Source organism: Rhinolophus hipposideros, assembly GCF_964194185.1.
Source record: "Rhinolophus hipposideros genome assembly, chromosome: 6".
Taxonomy (NCBI): Eukaryota; Metazoa; Chordata; class Mammalia; order Chiroptera; family Rhinolophidae; genus Rhinolophus; species Rhinolophus hipposideros.
In genome coordinates this window covers 40,641,343-40,660,706 of record NC_138052.1, presented here as the reverse complement: position 1 = coordinate 40,660,706, position 19,364 = coordinate 40,641,343, and the positions used below count along the sequence as shown (strand labels likewise).

The following is a 19,364-nucleotide window of genomic DNA, read 5'->3' as shown; positions in this document are numbered from 1 at the left end:
GTGATTATTATGTTAAGGTTATTCCTTTAGACCTAATGTACCTTGTTTCCCTGAAAATAAGACTGGGTCTTATGCCATATTCCCCAAAAAATAAGACCTGGTCTTATATTAATTTTTGTTCCAAAAGATACATTAGGGCTTAGATTTTCAGGGCATGTCTTATTTTTTCATGTACAACAATCTACATTTATTCAAATACAGTCATGTAATCTTCTGGAACATTGTCATGACGTACTAAATGCATCCATCTGGCTGATGATCTTAACTGGGGCTTATTTTGGGGGTAGGTCTTATTTTCAGGGAAAGATGGTACTATCAGATGCACAGCTCGGTCTTTTTGTTAATAATGCTGCTGTATAAAGTGTTTTTATTAGCTCACATGAGTTTTTCCTATATGCTTTTCCTAGACTCCTTAAGGCTTAAGCAGGTGACAGATAAAACAAGACAAATGGACAAGTATTAGAATACTTGCCTCTCACAAGCAGTCAAGTTTATCCCAATCCACAAGGCCAAACAGACTATATGTGCTCAATGGAACTAGCTACTCCATTTATTTTTGTTGATATGCTATTATATAAGAATTAATAAGCAGTTTTTCTAAGTATGTCTTCTGCCTCTTCCAACAAATGCATAGCTCCTATATCTTTTGAACTTACTTCTCTAAGACATCTCTAGTACCTAAGAGCACCCATGTCCTGTCTGTACATTAAAATACTTCTTCTGAAGAGACTCTCACACTTAAAACAATTCACTGTATTCCCCAACACTGAAAGACTTAATTCCAAGAACATAGTACATGACCGCCAACTGCTCAAGCCTCATCTATCACTTCTCAGCTATACTATATGCTCTAGTATACTATTAGTCTATTTAAACCAAGTTGCTTAATAAACTAACATGAAGTGTTTCATGTATCCATGTCTTTAGAGCAACCAGAGCCTATCAGTTCCTTTTCTCAATCCATTCAATAGTTCCCCGTTGTTGGTCTAAATTTCCCCTTACTCCTGGCATTGATTATGCCCTTTCTTTATTTTGTCCATAGTATTCTATGATATGCTCACCATTTAATCTATGTATTTTGCTTATTTATTTCTGTCTCCCAGGACTCCACTAGGGAGAGGATATGCCTATGCAACGCAAGGATATGAGTCTGTTTTATTTCCTACTCAACCCGCAGTGCTTAGACAGTGCCTGGCATATAGTGGTTTCTAAATAATCAGTTGTTAAGTGAAATTGGTTTGAATTGTACATGTTTCTTCTCCAAAGAACTTCATTCTTCTCCAAATTTACTCCAATTCAACCTTAAAAACTTAGTCCCAGCATTGGCTGGCTTCTTATAAGAGTGGTACTTTGGGCATATCTAGTTTCTATTCCTACCACATTATATTAAAATATTTCATTCCCATGAGCTGCCATTTATGAAGAGTCTACTATGTGCTAGGAGAGTGTACATATGCTCTCTAAGACAACCTAGAACGTATAAAACAGTGTTTGTACTCAGAGGAAAGAACATCTAAGAATTCTCTAAATGTGTCATCTCATTTACTGCTCAAACTTTAAAGGATAGATACTATTATCCTGAATGTACAGAGAAAGAAGCCAGAACACAGAGTACCTAAATAACTAGTCAAATTTAGTACCCAGGTCTCTCTTTAACCCAGAAGTCCATCTTCTTAAGACTGCAGGCTACCATTCACTATAGTCACAAATGCTGCTTGAGTGTCACCTCCTGTGGATGGCTTTTTCATGAATCATATCACTCTCCAGGAGAAGTAAAACTAATAATTCAGTGAAAATTCACTGAGTTTCCATTATATGTTGAGGCTTGTGTGCATAGAATGATATCTTGCCTTTGGAGAGCTTACAATGTACTTATTTAAATGGAATATTTTCACTGTTCTATTATTCTGCAAACTTTGAGATGAATTCTGGAAGTGGTTTATGAGTGAGGATGAAGTCTCTGCTGTGTTTACTTTTCTTATCAGGAGTAGAATATCTGTTAAAAAATAATCAAATGGCTAAGCAATGTCTAATAAACTCTCCAATCTGAGAATTTTCTTCTAGTCCTCTTAAAGGACTCCATCATGGTCCCCTCCTGTTCTTTAGATCACAGTTAGTTCAATGATAATATTGATATCAGCCAGCAGTTAGTTATAAGGGAAGGGAAGGATATCTGGAAGGTCTTATCCACACCAACGAGATCTTTCTTTTGCATACATTAGAGCTCATTTACATTAGAGCTCATTTACCTGAGAGTGGTGACGGTTATGCCATTCATAGTTCTATGAGAAATGTACATATCTCATGACACTCCTCCTTAATAGGAGAGATTCATAATATTTCATCTTGGAGGCTTGCAGAGAGCAGAGGAAGGTGGAAGAGGTACTGAAAGAAAGAAATAGAAGGAAACATTAGATGCAGAAGTCCAAGGACAAATGTTGCTCGTTTTTCCCTTGTGCCTCCACAGGCTGCAGTCATTCAGGACTGGAGAGCTTTCTCCCTCTGGGAGATGTCACAATCTCCTTTGCTTTCTTAATAGGTTTTTGTTTGTTTGTTTTTGTTTTTTGTGTTTTTTTAAAATACAAGATCAACAATGCTGCCTCTTTGATGAGGCTGTTGAATCTCGAAGTTGCTATATTTTGTTTTTCTTCTAGGGCAGGTTTCTAATGGTATTTTTAAATTCTCAAAGAGCCCCCTGCCCCTCCCTGAGTCTACTAGAAATAAAAGAATTAAAAACTCCTAGGCATTCACTAAACTGGTCAGTTCAGAACAGAATAATCTTTACTTAGTGCCCCCAAATACGAAAAAAAAACACAGTGTAGCTTGTGGTTCTAAGAATGGTAAAGGATTGGAAGAAATTGCATAGAAAGACTTGCAAGCTAACTGGTACCTCTGCAAATCGTCCAAGAGACAAAAATAATAGCTCAGATTATTGACTTTTGCTCCATGCCAGTTACTTATTGGGTCACCCTCAGATAAAGAGTCTTCTGGTGACTTTTTGTTGTAAAAACAGTGTCAGTTCTAAAATTACAGTTCCCAAATTTCTTCAAGTCAGAATGCAATGGGAAGCCAGCTTCTACTTCCTACCATTCACCCTCTCCCCACACATGGTAGCTATCTGCTCCCCTTCAGGTAGAAGGTGAGAGAGAGGAAAGGTTATGGAGTAGGACAGTTCGTACCTGAGTGGCATGTCTGCCCTCTCTGGGTCTGGCAGATGGTCAGAGCTAACACTGTCTCCATTGGACACTTGGGGGAGCTCTTCAGAGGCCCTGTGGAGACCCTACCTCACTTTCTGCCCCGCCATCACACTGCTATCCCTCCAACCTGGGGCTCCTTGCCTATTTCCTCCCTGGCCCCTAACCTCAAGTAGTTTAGCACCTGTCTCTTCCTCTGGAGCCCCCTTGCCCCTGATCCCACAAGAACCCCATGCCCACTCTTGGTCCAGGAGACTTGACCATGAGGCCCTTTGCTGGTGCACCCACCAGTCCCAATAATGATGCCCTTTGTCTCTGCTGCAAAGGCCGAGAGCTTTCTGGCCCTCTACATCCCCAGGGTTTAGGTCATGGTAGCCAACTCTTCATCCACATTTGTTTTCAAATACCTATCCTGTTTCCCAACTGCAGGGAGAACATTTCAAAGGTCTTGGAGTGGACCCTTCAAACCCCTCATTAGGTCTGGTCTTGGAAGCTGGCAGCTCCTAAGGGTGGGAAGGGACAGTTGTCTCCAAAGAAATTTCTTCCCCAATGCTCTCACATCATTGTGTTCTCCACTCCCAGGCTGTTTTACATCCTTGATATAAATGCTCTGCAACTATTTCCTATGTAAATCCGCATGTGTGTGGTGTAAGGGGGTCATTCTCACTTTAGTTCTCTGATATCTATTATATTAGAATATCATATCAGTGGATATTGAGATAGGGAGCATCCTATTCAATACTTTAGTACACACATATTCACTCATTTGGATCAATTCTATGCAATAGAGATTATCCCTACTCTAAAGAGGAGTAAACTGGGATGCATTTAAGTTTAGTAAGTCATTTAATTAAATTCCCTGAGTTTTACTCAGCAGTTAAAGAATAGAGCCAAGATTCAGATTCAGACAGTATGAGTGTAGATCTGGGGCTCTCAAACAGTAGGCTGTTCTCATCAACAGGTACTGTAGACACATACATGGAAAAAATCAATTAACCTGGAAGTGAACTGCATCTGGCCAAGGGAGCAAAAAATAGAAAATTACTATGTTTTGGCATAGAGGTAAACTTCTATTGACTCTTACTAAGAGGTAGAACTTTATTCAATAAAACAATTAGAATATAATTATTTTTTAATCTACTTATATATAAATAGGCTGCAATCATACCTAAAATTGCAAAATCTGACCACCTCCCAATCTTCTCCAGCTACTACCCCAGGTTTCTATATGTCTCTTCAGTAAAACACCTCAAAAATTTGTGTGTAATTATGTACACTTCTACTCTCATTTACTCTTGAATACATTCCAAAGAGATTCATAGGCTCTAACCTACCACAATATTTCTTGAAAAGGCTATTCCATGATCGTATCTCAGTACTTACTCACTCTACCTATCAGCTAGATTGTGCAGCTGATCATGCCCTTTTCTTGTGATACTTCCTTCTCTTAGCCTTCCCTCTCCCCACTACACTATTCCTTTTTCTCCCACCTCCCTGTTCTTCCACAGTCTTCACCCGTTCTTCTTCATTTTTCTTTCTCTGATGCTACAGTGCTCTGCCTCAAGACTCAAACTTCTCTGTCTACATTTATTTTCTAGATGACCTCATCCTGTCCCCAGTGATTCTAAAATTCATATCTCTGGCTTGGATGAATCCCTAAACTGCACTGTCATCTCCTGTATCCAACTGCCTTTGAGATAACCTCCATTTGGATATCTAATAAGCAATCTCAAAGTTAACATACCCCAATATATCTGCAAATCCTATAGGCTCTACTTCAAAACAGCTCAAACAAACCCCTTCTCACCACCTTTAGTGACAGCACCTTAGTACAAACCACTCTCATCGCCTGCTAATATTGTGATATTTTCCTAACTGATCTTCCTGCTTCCATCCTGGACTTTCCCAAAAGCTATTCTTCACATAGAAGTCAGATGAACAGTTTTAAGTCAAATCATGCCAATTTCTGCACAAACCCTCCAATGCCTTTCTGTCCAACTCAGATGAAGTTCCAAATCCATACATTGGCCTTACACGTGCCGTGGCTCCCTGCTTCTCCTTTGACCTTACCTATTCTCCTACCCCATTCTACCCACAACCACCACACCACACTAGTCACACTGGCTTCCACGCTGTTCCTTGAATTTACAACCCTGCTCCTACATAAAGGCTTTTTCACTGAGAGTTTTCTTTGCCAGGTGCATTCTTTATCCACAGAACCACATAGCTCATTCTGTTACTGCCTTTATTTCTTTGCTTACATACAACTTTATAGGAAAAGCATTCTTCTACCTCTTATTATTGATCACCTTATTTTGCTTTCTCTTTCTTCACTGTAGTTCTTTTCACTTGATGTTCATACTTATGTGTTCTTTTATTATGTTTCTCCTAGTAGGATGTAAGTTCCATAAGTACATGACCTTGATTTGTTTTTTTTTACTGCTGTCCTTCTCATCACCATGTGAAAACCCAGAACATAAAGCAGCTCAGAGGGAAGGGTCCTGGCCTTTCATTTTAAAATGCAGCTAGGAAGAAGTAATTATTAAGATTACCCTGAGTTTGCTTGCTTTATGGACATTATTAAAAATTAGCATTCTAAACATTTTATTAAAATGAGCACTGTTCCTCCTAACCATTCTTTCCCACTTTGAGAATGTTTTCACTCAGCAGAAAACATGGAAATGAACCTGATTCTAAATTATATTAGAATAATTGCATGTATACTTTTATAATTATTGGAAAATGTTATTATAAATAAGCTTGTTCTTAAAAAACATTAATTGCATCAGAATACAAGATGCATTTTTTATTCAAGGACTGAAATTTTTATTTCTAGAGTTTTTTAGTTCTCTTTTTGAATGTGATGATTTTTTTCTTCATTGCTAGATTAGTGTTTGCTGAATTGTGTTTCCATTTCTCTTGTTCCCAATGTCGCATTCAAGAAAAATATTTAGAAGCACACTGTAGTGACTTCTTCAGTTAATATTACTTTACCAAAGTAGTATCTTCACAGAACTTAGAGTTTATAGAATAATGCAAAAAAAGTGTTTTGCCCTCTAAAGTGTATTTGAGTATCCTCTTCTAAAATCCATGCATTTCTTTGCAATATCTCCTGTCCTGGAGGTTATGAAAGATTGATGGAGACATTAAATCGAAAAACTAAAAGAGAAAAAAATGTAAATGTGAGTCTTCAGTTGACTTTAGAGGAGACATATTGCTTAATAGAAACATGCAGGAAACAATGATAGTGGAGCAGCAAATTCCAGATGAATTACACTTATTCAATATGCTTTGGAGCCGATGCGTATAGATGAACTTTTTTATAAAGCACTGTAATTTTATGTTTTTTTAGCACTAGACAGTAATTTTACAAGCATTAGTATTGAAAGAAATGATTCTGCCTCTTGTTACCAAAAGCAAAATTGCTCTGTTATAAACCTGTTAGATCTCTATTCCTGCATCTTTTATTGATTGATTTCTCACAAATCTGTGCTTTATGTTTTCTTGTACAATCAGTAGTGTACTTCAAATGTTGAAAGATTTTTAAATCTGCTAAGTAACAAATCTGCGAATTCACAATGATATTCTACAAAATCCAGGGTATATGTCATTTTAAGTGTTAAAATCAATATGTATTTTGGTTTATTAGCAAATTACATAATGGCTATTTCTAGCATCTCCACAGACTCTGTTTAACCAATTTGTAGTGTAATGCCTGGCCTGAAGCATTTCTATTTTTAGTTCTAATGGAACAGTCTTAAATTGCTTATTTTCTGTTTACTAAAGTCATCCCGCTTGTTACCATGGAAACTATGACAAGTGTTGTAGCTAACTATTTTATTAAATAAATTAAAGATGTAGCTGAACACTGTGAAGGTGCAGCATGTCATTTTTAAAACAGACTTTCCCACATCTATAAAACCACGGTCAGCATTGTAGAAAATATAAAATTAATTCTAAATAAGGTCTTCTACATTTCAAATTTGGTAGACTATCCACATTTGAAAATCTGAATCATATCTAGCACATGTGACTCTCCACCTTACAGAGTCTATATTCTAAAAGTACTATGAATACCCATTGTATAATTCCTTGGAAATTAGAACATGTTCACCGACCCAAATAATTTTGTAAATAATAATTAGATCTCCAGGTCCACCCTCAAAAGCCCTTCAACCTGTGATGTCTCACTCTATATCAGTATTAGCAGTAGCCTTTGTTCTCAACTCTGGCAACAGGAACCGTGTTATAGGGATAAAAAGAAAGGAAAGAGTTTCCTCATACTCATTTTGTTTTCAATAGAGCATAAGAGGACACAATTTGGGAATGCAAGCATCCACTGGTCTTCCCACCGACTTCTGCTATGTGTTATTGCCCCTGTCTGCAGCCTGTTGGGGACCTTTCCCTTTCCTACATCTCCCTCTGAAGTTCAGGCCAGACCCACCTTGCTCTCAACCTGCTCCTGCCTCTACATTGAATCATCACTCTCCTCAAGTGTCAAGATGGTCTCAACTAGTTGCTAAAAAAACAAAGCAATCAAAATACATACTATAACTTGAATGACTGAGAGCTCTTCCTAAAGTTTTTGCATTTTAAAAATACAATACTTTTGAACCCAAACAAATCCTCAACCTGTGAGATTTCTGTCACCGTAACTAAAAAAAATATTCAAGACCTTGACAGCATTATCGAGGACTAAGTGAAATAAATCAGAGAGAGAAAGGCAAACACCATGTGATCTCACTTATATGTGGACTCTAACAAACAAAACAAAACAAACAAACAACAAAAAAAAAAAACCACAAGCTCATAGATACAGAGACCAGATTGTTGTTTGCTGGATAAGTGGAGGCAGGAGATGGACAAAATGGGTAAAGCGGGTAAAAAGGTACAAACTTTCAGCTCTATAATAAATAAATCATGAGATGTAATTTACAACATGGTAACTATATCATTAGTTAACAAGTTACTACTAATTAGTTAATTAGTTAATAAGTTATAATTATTAACTAATTATAGTTAATAATACTGTATTGCATAGTATTTGAAAGTTGCTGACAGAGTAGATCTTAAAAGTCCACATCAAGAACAAAAAGAAAGAAATGTAACTGTGTAGTGATGGATGTTAACTAGACACTGGTGATCATTTCACAGTGTGTACAAATATTAAATTGTTATGTTGTACACATGAAACTAATATAGTGTTATATTTTAATTATGCTTCAACAGAAAATATTTACAGGATAACATATGAGGAAACTGCTGTGAGGAGATACCCAGTTTTAAAAGTCAGATCCAAGAAGGCAGTCAGAAGTCAATCGATTTAAAAGAAGTCAACTTCTTAACTGTATTCTCTTAATCTTGGATCTGGAGTTTTCTGTTCAAAGATAGGTGGTAATAGTTGATTGTAAACTGAATCATCTCTTTATTCATTTTCAGGTGATTCTGACAAAATATATCTTATTAGACCTATAATTGTGCTTTTAAAGGAATATCATATTTTTGGTTGAAAGGCTCAAACTAACACAATAGTATAGAAAAATTGTTGTCCTTATTTTCTAACAAATTACAAATCAAATAAAAGTATTGTAATATGAGCATTGGGAATTTTTCACAAAAAAAGGAACATATGTAAGACAGAGTCAATAATTTACTGTTTTATGTCCAAGAAATTAAATGAGGAAAAGGAAATAATTTCCTTAACGTTAAAATCAAAATAACACAAAATGGATTGTCTTCATTGTTTATATGCTTATATTTATATAGATTCAGATTTACGCAAAATATATAAGGAAACGCTAAGAGTTGTTTTTCTAGAAGGTTAAAGAATATGTCTTTTTCCCTATACTAATTATTATAGTGAGGGTTGTGAAATCAAATGAGAATTGATGTTCTGTTATTCCATAGGGTAGTATGTGAATTATGTTGTAAATAACTTCTGGCAAATTTTGTGTATATTTTAAGTAAATATATGTGCAATAAAATATGAAACAAAAAAATCAAAGTATTTTTAATTTAATTTCAATGTTCATTTAAGAAAAAAATTCTATAGGTTTTGATTAAAATTTTAATATCACTGCTACTTCTAAATGGAGGCGTATTTTTTACCTAAAACTCATCTTCCATTCCCCTCAGGGTCCACGTTCATTTGCAACACTCACATAATTCCAGTGAAAAACCAAGAGGGCGTGGCTATGATGTTCATCATTAATTTTGAATATGTGACGGATGAGGAAAATGCTGCCTCCCCAGAGAGGGTAAATCCAATATTACCAGTCAAAAACGTAAACCGTAAGTAAAAGTAACATGTACATAATGTTCTTAATATTCTGCTATTGTAATAATTTTAATACATTCTTCATTTTGATTCAGTTCTAAAAATATGTTTACATGTTAAGTAAATAATTATATATATATATATATATATATATATATATATATATATATATATATATATATATATATATATATAAAAGCTGTAGCTGATGTCACACTTTGGTGCCTTACAGTATCAATCAGCTGCTTTCAAAGCTATTTGAATTGCACATACTATAGTAAATTCAGTCAGTTCCCTGCTGATGGACCTTTAGGTTGTTTCCCAACTTTGGCTGTCACAAATAATGCCAGAAGGAAATGTGCATATATATTTTCTATTCTTTTTTTTAAAACATTGGTGTTTTTTGTTTTTTTTTTTTCCAACCAATTACAGCCAACATACAATGTTATATTATTTTCAGGTGTATAACACAGTGATTAGGCATTTATGAGTATATACCTTACAAAATGATCACCTGTACAAAGCCAGTACCCATCTGACACCATACTTAGTTATTACAATACCACTGACTGCATTCCCCATGCTATGCTCTACATCCCCATGACTATTTTATAGCTACCATTTGTACTTCTTAATTCCCTTCCCACTTCACTCATTCCCCCAGGGCCCTCCACCCCCAATCTGACAACCATCAAAATGTTTTCTGTATCTATGAGCTTGTTTCTATTTTGTTTATTCATTTATCCTGTACTCTAGATTCCACATAATAGTGAACCCATAGGACACTTTTCTTTCTCTGTCTGACTTACCCACTCAGCACAATACCCTCTGGGTCATGTTGTTGCAGATGGCAAGATTGTATTCTGTTTTATGACTGAGTAATATTCCATTTTATATACGTACTACCTCTTTACACATTCATCCATTGATGAACACCCAGGTTGCCTCCATATCTCAGCTATTGTAAATGATGCTTTATGTTCTGTTGGTCTATTTATCCTTCTGAATCACACTGTTTTAAGTATACAGTTAATATTTGATATGACATGCTCTTTTTGATATTACTTTTAAGGGGTTTGGTGTTATTTCTTGTTTAACATTTTATATGAATTTTAGAAACAACATATTTAGATGCAAAAAAGATCCCTTTGATATTTTTAATAGATTCATTTTAATTTTATAAAGTAATTTGAGGAACACTAACATCTTTATGATGTTGAGTCATTCTATACAAAACTGTATATTGTATGTATTTTCATTTTAAGTCTAATTTTTATGTCTTTCAGGAGTATTTTTAAATTGTCCTCACTGTGTAGTTTGCCACTTGGAATTTAACATTTTTGTTGTTGCTATTATTATAAATAAGGTCTTCTCTTTCATATTTTTAAGGCTACTGATATTTTCAGTATATTCATTATGTGTCCTACTATTTTAGTGAATAATTTGTGGTGGCTTATACATTGACTCTCATGAGCTTTTCAAGTATGCTATCATATCAAATAGAGATTGCTTTACTTTTTCCTTTCCGATTCTTATACATCTAATAGTTTTCTCTTCTCTAATTGTACTGGCCTCCAATGTATTATTAAATACCTCCAAAATATCATTAAAAAGAAGTTGTTGGTCAACATCATGCCTTATTCCCAATTTTTGTGTGAATGCCACCAGAGTTCTCCATTAATTCAAATGATGGCATTTGGGCTGAGCTACATGTGTTTTAGAATTTTAAGAAAGTTTCCATCAATTTGTATTTTTTAATAATGGGTGTTGAAATTTGTAAATTGACTTTCAGTATCTGTAGAAATGAGTGTATTATTCTGTTTCCTTATTTTCATGGTAAATTTTATTAATAGGGTTTACTAATATGAAACCATCCTCGCATCTTTGGAAGAAACCACATTTGGACATGATGTATTTCATTTTATAATATGCTGTTGGATTCTTTTATCTAAAATTAATTTAAAATTTTTGCATCAATATTCATTAGGGAAACTGATCCATAATTTGTGTGTGTGTGAGAGCAGTTTCATCAGGTACTGGTATCAATGTTATTATTCCTTAAAAACATAATCTGGAGTTTTTCCTCTATTTTCTATGCCACAGAACCATTTAAATAGTTTGCAGATTATCTGGATTTAAAGCTTACTTGTGATTCCTCTGTAAAATCATCTAGACCTGGTACTTATTTGTGGAGTATCTTTTTGACAGACTTCTTTTTTTTTTTTTTTCTCCAGAGATTGGTCTAGTCAAATTGTCCAGCTCAATCAGTATCATTTTTTGCAAAGTTTTATTTCCCCAGAGGTTATTTATTTCATGTAGACTTTAACATTTTACTTTAATAGAATTATACAAAGTAGTCTTTTATGATATTTTTAAGATTTACTCCATTCCTGTATGTATTTTGTTTGTGACATTTCTCAGTTTTTTTATTTTTGTTTTCTCCATTTAAAATTTTTATTAATTAGCATTTTTTCTTTCCAAGGAACTACCTTTTTATCAGTTTATTAGTTCCATTAGTTTTCAAACTCAAAAATTATGCTTTTATTTTTATTATTTTAGTTTTTTAATCAACCTTCTTACCTTTTTTCTATTGCATTGACTTATTTTCATTCTTTCACTTTTTTTTGATATATGATTTTAAAGCTACATATTTTTTCTCTAAGCACTGTGTAAGCTCTATCCTATGAATTCAGGTATATAGTATTTTCATTATCATTTTTCTCAAAAGTATCCAAAGTTTGTTTTCTTAGTTTTTAATTCAATAATTGTTTTATATAGCGTTTTTAATTTTCCAGTATGAAAGGTATTTTTTAAGTATTGTTTTTTTTGTTAGTAACTTCTGGTTTTAATATTTTATGGCTATGAAATGGTGTTTGTATTATTTCTCTTTTGGAATTTGCTAAGGTTAGCATTGTGGTTTATTATTTGATCAGTTTTCAGAAATGAGCCATGTGAACATAACAACAAGGTGATATTTGAGAATATTAGGTTACAAAAATACTATTTTTAAAACTCTACCTTATTATTATGTTGTTTAACTAGTCTGTATCCTTACTTATTTTCTGTCCTTTACATATGTCTTAGATTAAAAGAAATGTATTAGTCTTCTATTATTAGGGGATTTCTCTCTGTTTTTCCTTGTATATTCTAATTTTTGTTTCATGAATATTGCTACTGTATTATTTCATAGTTATTTCATTTCATATAGTCATATAAACTATATAACTATATTAAAGTAATAATGTAGCTTATATTATTACTTTAAGTTAGCCTGTAACACTCTAAGGCATCTTCTTTTTTATTTATTAATTTTCTATTTAAATTCTACTGTATCTTAAATCATGATGAGTTTTTTTTCTGTATTTTTGTTATATCTTTAAACTACCTTTTAGTCTTTGTTTAGTTTTTTATAACTTGTTAAATTAGATTTTCCTTTCTTTCTTATAAGAAAAATAATACTTCTTTTAAAATGCATAACTGTAATAGATATTTATATTTATTGATATGACTGATATTTTTTACCTTTATACCAACATATTCTATGTTAAATAAACTATCTTAAAGTATTTCATTATGCTATATTTTCTTTTCTCTCACTGTGTGGATTTTGCTTTATTCTGTTTTTCTTTCATTTTATTCTTAGCAACATTTGTATTTCTAGTGGTTATAAAAAAATTTATATAATGTCCTTAATCCCTCCAGCATTCCTTCAGTGTATTTTGATTCCTTAGTATGAGCAAGAATAAAATCAACTTGTAATTCTTTTCCTCCTCTGTTCACCATGCATTTTTAGATAATAATATTATCTCTCTTCATGTTTATCTTTGCACTCTTAAGTATGCCTAGTTTTCTACAATTCAGTTTGTTAGTTTAAATATTATCATTTGGCAACTGCCTATTACCAACAAGGCACTCGATGAACTTATTTTATGTTTTCTTCCTTCTTCTCTAATTTTGTTTCTTAGTGATATTTCTAGCTTGTCAACTATGGAATGCTTACATAATTCTGACTTTTGTTATAGTTTTAAATTTCTAATGAAATGTATTCAGTGTTCAACACCAGTTTTTTTGCAAGAGTTTTCCCAAACATAGCTTCTTGGATAAAGGTCATTCTCTTGGAAATGTTCATGGGTAAAATATTTTCAGAGTTCTTTTGTGTTCAACACAATTTTTCTGTAGCCTTGACACTTGAAGGACAGCATATATATATATATATATATATATTTGGCACACACTATGAGTATATTTGGCTCACACTTTATTGCCTGGTGAACCTTATATATTTTGTTCCATTCTTTTCTTGCATCAAATGTTGCTAATGAAAAGTCTGATATTAAAAAAAAAAAAGTCTGATATCAACCTACTTGACTTTCCTTTGTAAATTATTTTGATATATTTCTCAGAATCCCAGATAATTTTAGAAACAAATGTATAATAGGAAACTTTAATACTTGTCTTTCAAACCAAAAGAAATTTTAAAGTAAAATTGTTATTAGTATATGTCTGGACTTGACTATTCTAAGTCATATTTTCCAGATACTATATGTAAATTCATCTATTATTTCAGAAAATTTTATAGAATTATAATTTTAAATACTTATATTATTTCTGTTTGTTTTTCTTCTTCAGAGACTCAAGTAATATGCATGTTGGACCTTCTTTGCCGGTCTTTCATATCTATCACTTTTTCTTCGGCTCTTTTTTCTCTCTTTATTTCTATATAATTTTCTTGCCTTCTCCCATTTCAATCCTCTATTTCTTCTGGGTAGCTTATGATGTGGTCTTAATTTTTTAAGTAATTGTGTATTTTTATTCCCTGAACTTGTTGCCTATATTGTTTTACTTCTTACTTTGCATTTTATTCTGTTTGTCCAGTTTTTATGGAGTTTTTGAATTCCTAGTTTATAATCTTAATTCATACCTTAAATTGCTGGCTTAAAATTTTAAATTCCTTTTTTAAGATTTTTATTTAAAATATAGCTAATACAATATTATATATGCTTCAGGGGTACACCATAGTTATTCAACACTTACAGACCTAAATAAGTGATCACCATGATAAGTCCAACAACCATGTGACATTATGCCATCCTATCACAATATGGCTGATTATGTTCCTGATGCTGTACATTATATCCCCATGACATATTTGTTTTATACCTTTATTTGTTTTAGACCACTTATTGCCCTTTACCTTTATCCCTCTTTTTAAATTTTTCAATTACAGTTGGCATTCAATATTATTTTATATTAATTTCAGGGGTCTAGCATAGTGGTTAGACATTTATGTAATTTAAGAAGTGATCCCCCTGACTAGTCTAGTATCCACCTGGCACTATACATAACTATTACCATATTATTGACTATATTCCTTATGCTGTACTTTACATTCCCATGACTATTTTGTAACTATCCATTTGTACTTCTTAATCCCTTCACCTTTTATACCCCCACCTATCACCCCAACAAATCTAGTACCCATCTGACAACATAAATAGTTATTACAATATAATTGACTATATTCTTTATACTAACCTACATCCCCATGACTACTTTGTAATAACCAATTTGTACTTCTTAATCCTTGCCCCTTTTTTCCACCCATACCCCCAATCCTCTTCCCATCTGGAAACCACCAAAATGTACTCCATATCTATGAGTTTTCTTCAGGATTGTTTGTTTATTTTGTTCTTTAGATTCCACATATAAGTGAAATCACATTGCATCTGTCTTTCTCTGTCTGACACACTCCACTCAGCTCTATACCCTCCAGGTCTATCCATGCCACCACAGATGACAAGAAAACATTCCCTTCCATGCAAGGTATATTCCACTGTATATGTGTACCACCTCCTCTTTATTCATTCTTCCATTGACAGAAACCCAGGCTGGCCATTGTAAACAATGCTTCAATGAACATATGGATGCACACATCTCCTCTATGTAGTGTTTTGGGTTTCTTCAGATAAATACCCAGAAGTGGGATAACTGGGTTTTTCTTTGTCTCTTGTTATAGCCTTTGTTTTAAAGTCTATTTTGTCTGGTATAAATATGGGTACCCAAGCTGTTTTTGTTTGTTTGTTTGTTTGTTTCCATTTTCATGAATTATCTTTTTTCCATCTCTTTATGTCTGTGTGTGTATCTTTTAATCTGAAGTGATTTTCTTGTAGACATATGTAAGGGTTTTGTTTTCTTATTCATTCAGCCTTCCTGTTTTGAATGAAGTATTTAATCTACTTACATTGAAACTAATTGTTGATAGATATGTAGTTATTGCCATCTTATTATTCATATTTTTTTCTTCTTTTTCTTACAGAAGTCCCTCTAAGATTCTTTGTAATAATGGCTTGATGAACTTTAGCTTTTTCAGGTCAGGGAAGCTCATTATCTGTCCTTTGATTTTAAATGATAGCCTTTCTGGGTAGAGTAGTCTTGGTTGTAGATCCTTGCTTGTCATCATTTTAAATATTTCTTTCCAATCCCTTCTGGCCTGCAAAGTTTCTGTTGAGAAGTCAGCTGACAATCTTAGGGGGACTCCCTTATAAGTAATTAGTTGCTTTTCTCTTGCTGCTCTTTGGATTCTCTCTTTGCCACTTTAGTTATAGTGAGTCTTGATGTGGGCCTATTTGGGTTCATCCTGTTTGGCTGGCTGTGGACTACTTAGTAGGAGCTACAAAGCGATCCAATGTTTTTCACTGCCTGTGCTGACCCTGGAGGCATATGGGAGATGCCACACTATGAACCAAGGACATCTACCACCCGTAACAGGGCTGGGGTAGCTCTGCAAAAAGCCAAGGAGCCCTGAAACCTGCTGCCAGCTACTGGCATCCTTTAGGTTCAGTTGCTGAGAAAGCATCATACAGTAGGTAAGTTGGGTGAGGCAGGGTCTCAGGTAGTCACTAGAGAGGGAAGAGTGGTGTTTACCAGGTTAATGTAGTTTCTGATTTGGTGCCAGTGCTGAGCCTGGAGCTCAGAGTCAAAAGTCTCCGAGCACATCGAGTCCAGTTGTCCCTGGCCTGGGGCCGGTGGACTCCAGTAGTTTTCCAAGAAAGAGGGTGTTGTTGGTGGGGCTGGCTGCTCACCCAGAAAGTACCTCCTGGTGTTGGGGGATTTTGGTGGAGTGGGTTCCCAATGAGTCAGCAGTCTGGAGCCCCAGAGCTCATTAGACCAATCAGATTCAGAATTGGCTGTAAGCATGTGGAGTGGGCTCAACACATTAAAGATGGTGGCTGCCTGCCCAGCTGCATGGGAGAAGAACCCCACACAGGGAAAATGGTAACTATCCTCCAGCCCTGGCCTCAAAACCACACACCTCAGTCTGCTCTCTATATGCTTCTGATGGCCCTTGAGTCACTATTTCTCCACTGGAGCCCATGGTGAGTGCCAGTGAGTGAGTGAGTCTGTGTGGGGGCAATTTAAGAGGACATCTGGGTTTCCCACAGCCTTCTGTCCCACCTGGATGTTAGAATCCTCATTGGAGGAGATGTTGTGGGGGCACCAGTACTCGGGCTGGGGAGCTTAGAGTTGAGCTGAGGTCCTCCACTCCTCTGGGGGGAACCTCCATGGCTGAAGTATTCTTCCCTATTTTCAACCACCGTGTGGAGGTTTGGGACCAGCCAGGTTTGCATCTACCCACTCTTACCAGACTCAATGTGGCTTCTTCTTTATACCTTTTGTTATAAAACTTCTGTTCAGCTAGACTTCAGATAGTTCTCCAGGTTGATTGTTCAATAATTGACTTGTAATTTTAATGTGTTCACGGAAGGGAGCAGGCACAGTGTTTATTTACCATCCTGGATCTTTACATTCATTTTTATATGTTATATAGGTCTTCTGTTTCATAACTAGATTTTAAGCATTCTTTAGTATTTTTACTCAGTGTGAATCCCTCTATTCTGAGGGTAAACCCTATTTGAAATGTATTCCACCACTCCAAGGAGACTTTTTTATTCCCCCATTTTATTTAGTTTCTGCCTGACTCTCTCTTGCAGTGTACTTTCCTAAGCCAATTCTGATGGTCTTAGGCATTTATTTCCCTGACTACAGGTAAATTAAAATCTGTAGTGTCTCTTTCTCTAATTATTCTTTAGCCATAGTTTATGGGTATTTTCATTTGACTCCCTTATTTATTCTGTGGTTTTTATAAAGCTCCATGAAGAAATTGAAATTTAGAAATCTGTCATTGTCAGTGGGAAACTGAAAGCCTTATCACAAAATTTTAATATTTGAAAAATAAAATTGTTATACTGCATATGAATTCAGATAGCAAAATACATATGAAATAAAAAAGAAAAGTCCCAAAAGTCCATGTTGTAAACCTAAGTATAATACTAAATAAAATGTACATCAGCTGAGAATTTTTTATAGCATCAGTTACTTGTTTAAGTATGTCTAAATGACAGTACAATATTCTGTTAAAGCAATATTGGGACAAATATTTTAATGTAATATGATTTCAATAGTCTGAATACATTACGCTGAACGATATCACACTTGGGGAAAATTGTCTTTCAAAATCACCAATCTCCCAGGTAACGTATTTAGAAACAAAATTGTAGTACTGTAAACACACACATACACACAAACACACACACACACACACACACACACACACAAATAAACAAAAAAAACTATTGTAATACAAAGTCTTATTCTTTTAAGTTGACAACTCTTTTGATTTCTTTATATTTTCCACTAACAAAATCAGTCATGATTGAATGATTCCTGAGAGTATGTTTTAGGTAATGTCAGCCTGTATTTTGGTCATAAATGTCAATAAGATAACTTGTTTGGGGGATGCCTAATTTTATTTCTTCATTACCTTAACAAATTCTACATTTTTTCCATAGATTGATTCTCTTTACTGATCCATTAAATTAAATGGAAGTAAAAAAAAGGAAAGGTGTATCAGCAGCATGGCAGAAAGGGGGTATTTTTAAAAAATAAATAAAGTATCGATTTTGAATTGAAATACAAATTAGAGAATTAAGATTTTTCATGAATGGAGGATAACTCACACAGTAGCCTCCAAGGATATAATACATAATCTGTGTGACTTTATACTTTGATTAAAATAGCATCTCATGTGAAATGATAACAAATTCAGAAGAAATTGTTTCTTATTTTGTAAACATGAATCATTTCTTTTCCTACATTGTAGCTGCCACTCATACATGGAATCTTTGGAGAGAGTAGAAATATGCATATAAAATTGGTTCCAGAGAATTACAAAGGCACATTATTTACAACCAGTGTATTGGGTTTTGATTATACCCTTCTATCATTATACACTCTAAAGTTTCCTATACTTGGTGTCTCTTTTTTAAGAGTTGATTGTTAGATCAAGCAGAAAAGTGACAGAGAGACTATGCCTGGTAGCTTCTGATATTGTCCAATTTTTACCTTATGTTATGTCTGTTCTTTGGCAAACTACTGATTTTTTTTCTTAAAGTATAACTTAGTATACTATAACTTTCTGTAAATGTGTAAAATAATGTTATTGGTTATTTCCAACATTGGTTTTCTAGTGATGGCCACTAAAACAAACAAACAAACAAAACGCAAATAAAAGAATATCAAATGTTGATACATCTTTTCTCACAAAAATATCTTACCTTCAAAATACTTAATTTTTTATTTAAATAATGAGTGTGTACGTGTGTGTGCATGCACCCAAGTGGTGAGATTTAAGTGATAGTAATGGGAAAAAGGCAAATGTTTGAGATGTGGGTTCTGTAAATTTAAATGCATCTCCAGAATTGTAGACAAAATAAAGGAAAAAATTTGAAGTGACAACACAAGAAACGTAGATGAAAGTGAAGTAAATATTTATTTGAGAAGACTAAATAATAGAAAAGGAGCTAAATACACAATAGAAAAGATGGATCTTAAAA

The 19,364-nt window shown here is 34.1% G+C and overlaps 1 protein-coding gene across 4 annotated transcripts in view; it reads left to right on the top strand.

The window, feature by feature from the left end:
• KCNH7 (potassium voltage-gated channel subfamily H member 7) overlaps positions 1-19,364 on the top strand; it is a 441,540-nt gene that overhangs the window by 285,094 nt on the left and 137,082 nt on the right. For all 4 annotated transcript variants that reach the window (XM_081052826.1, XM_081052825.1, XM_081052824.1 and 1 more), the window contains exon 3: positions 9,330-9,485. In XM_081052826.1, coding sequence (XP_080908952.1) covers positions 9,330-9,485 — 156 coding nt within the window. The remainder of the gene's footprint in view (positions 1-9,329; positions 9,486-19,364) is intronic.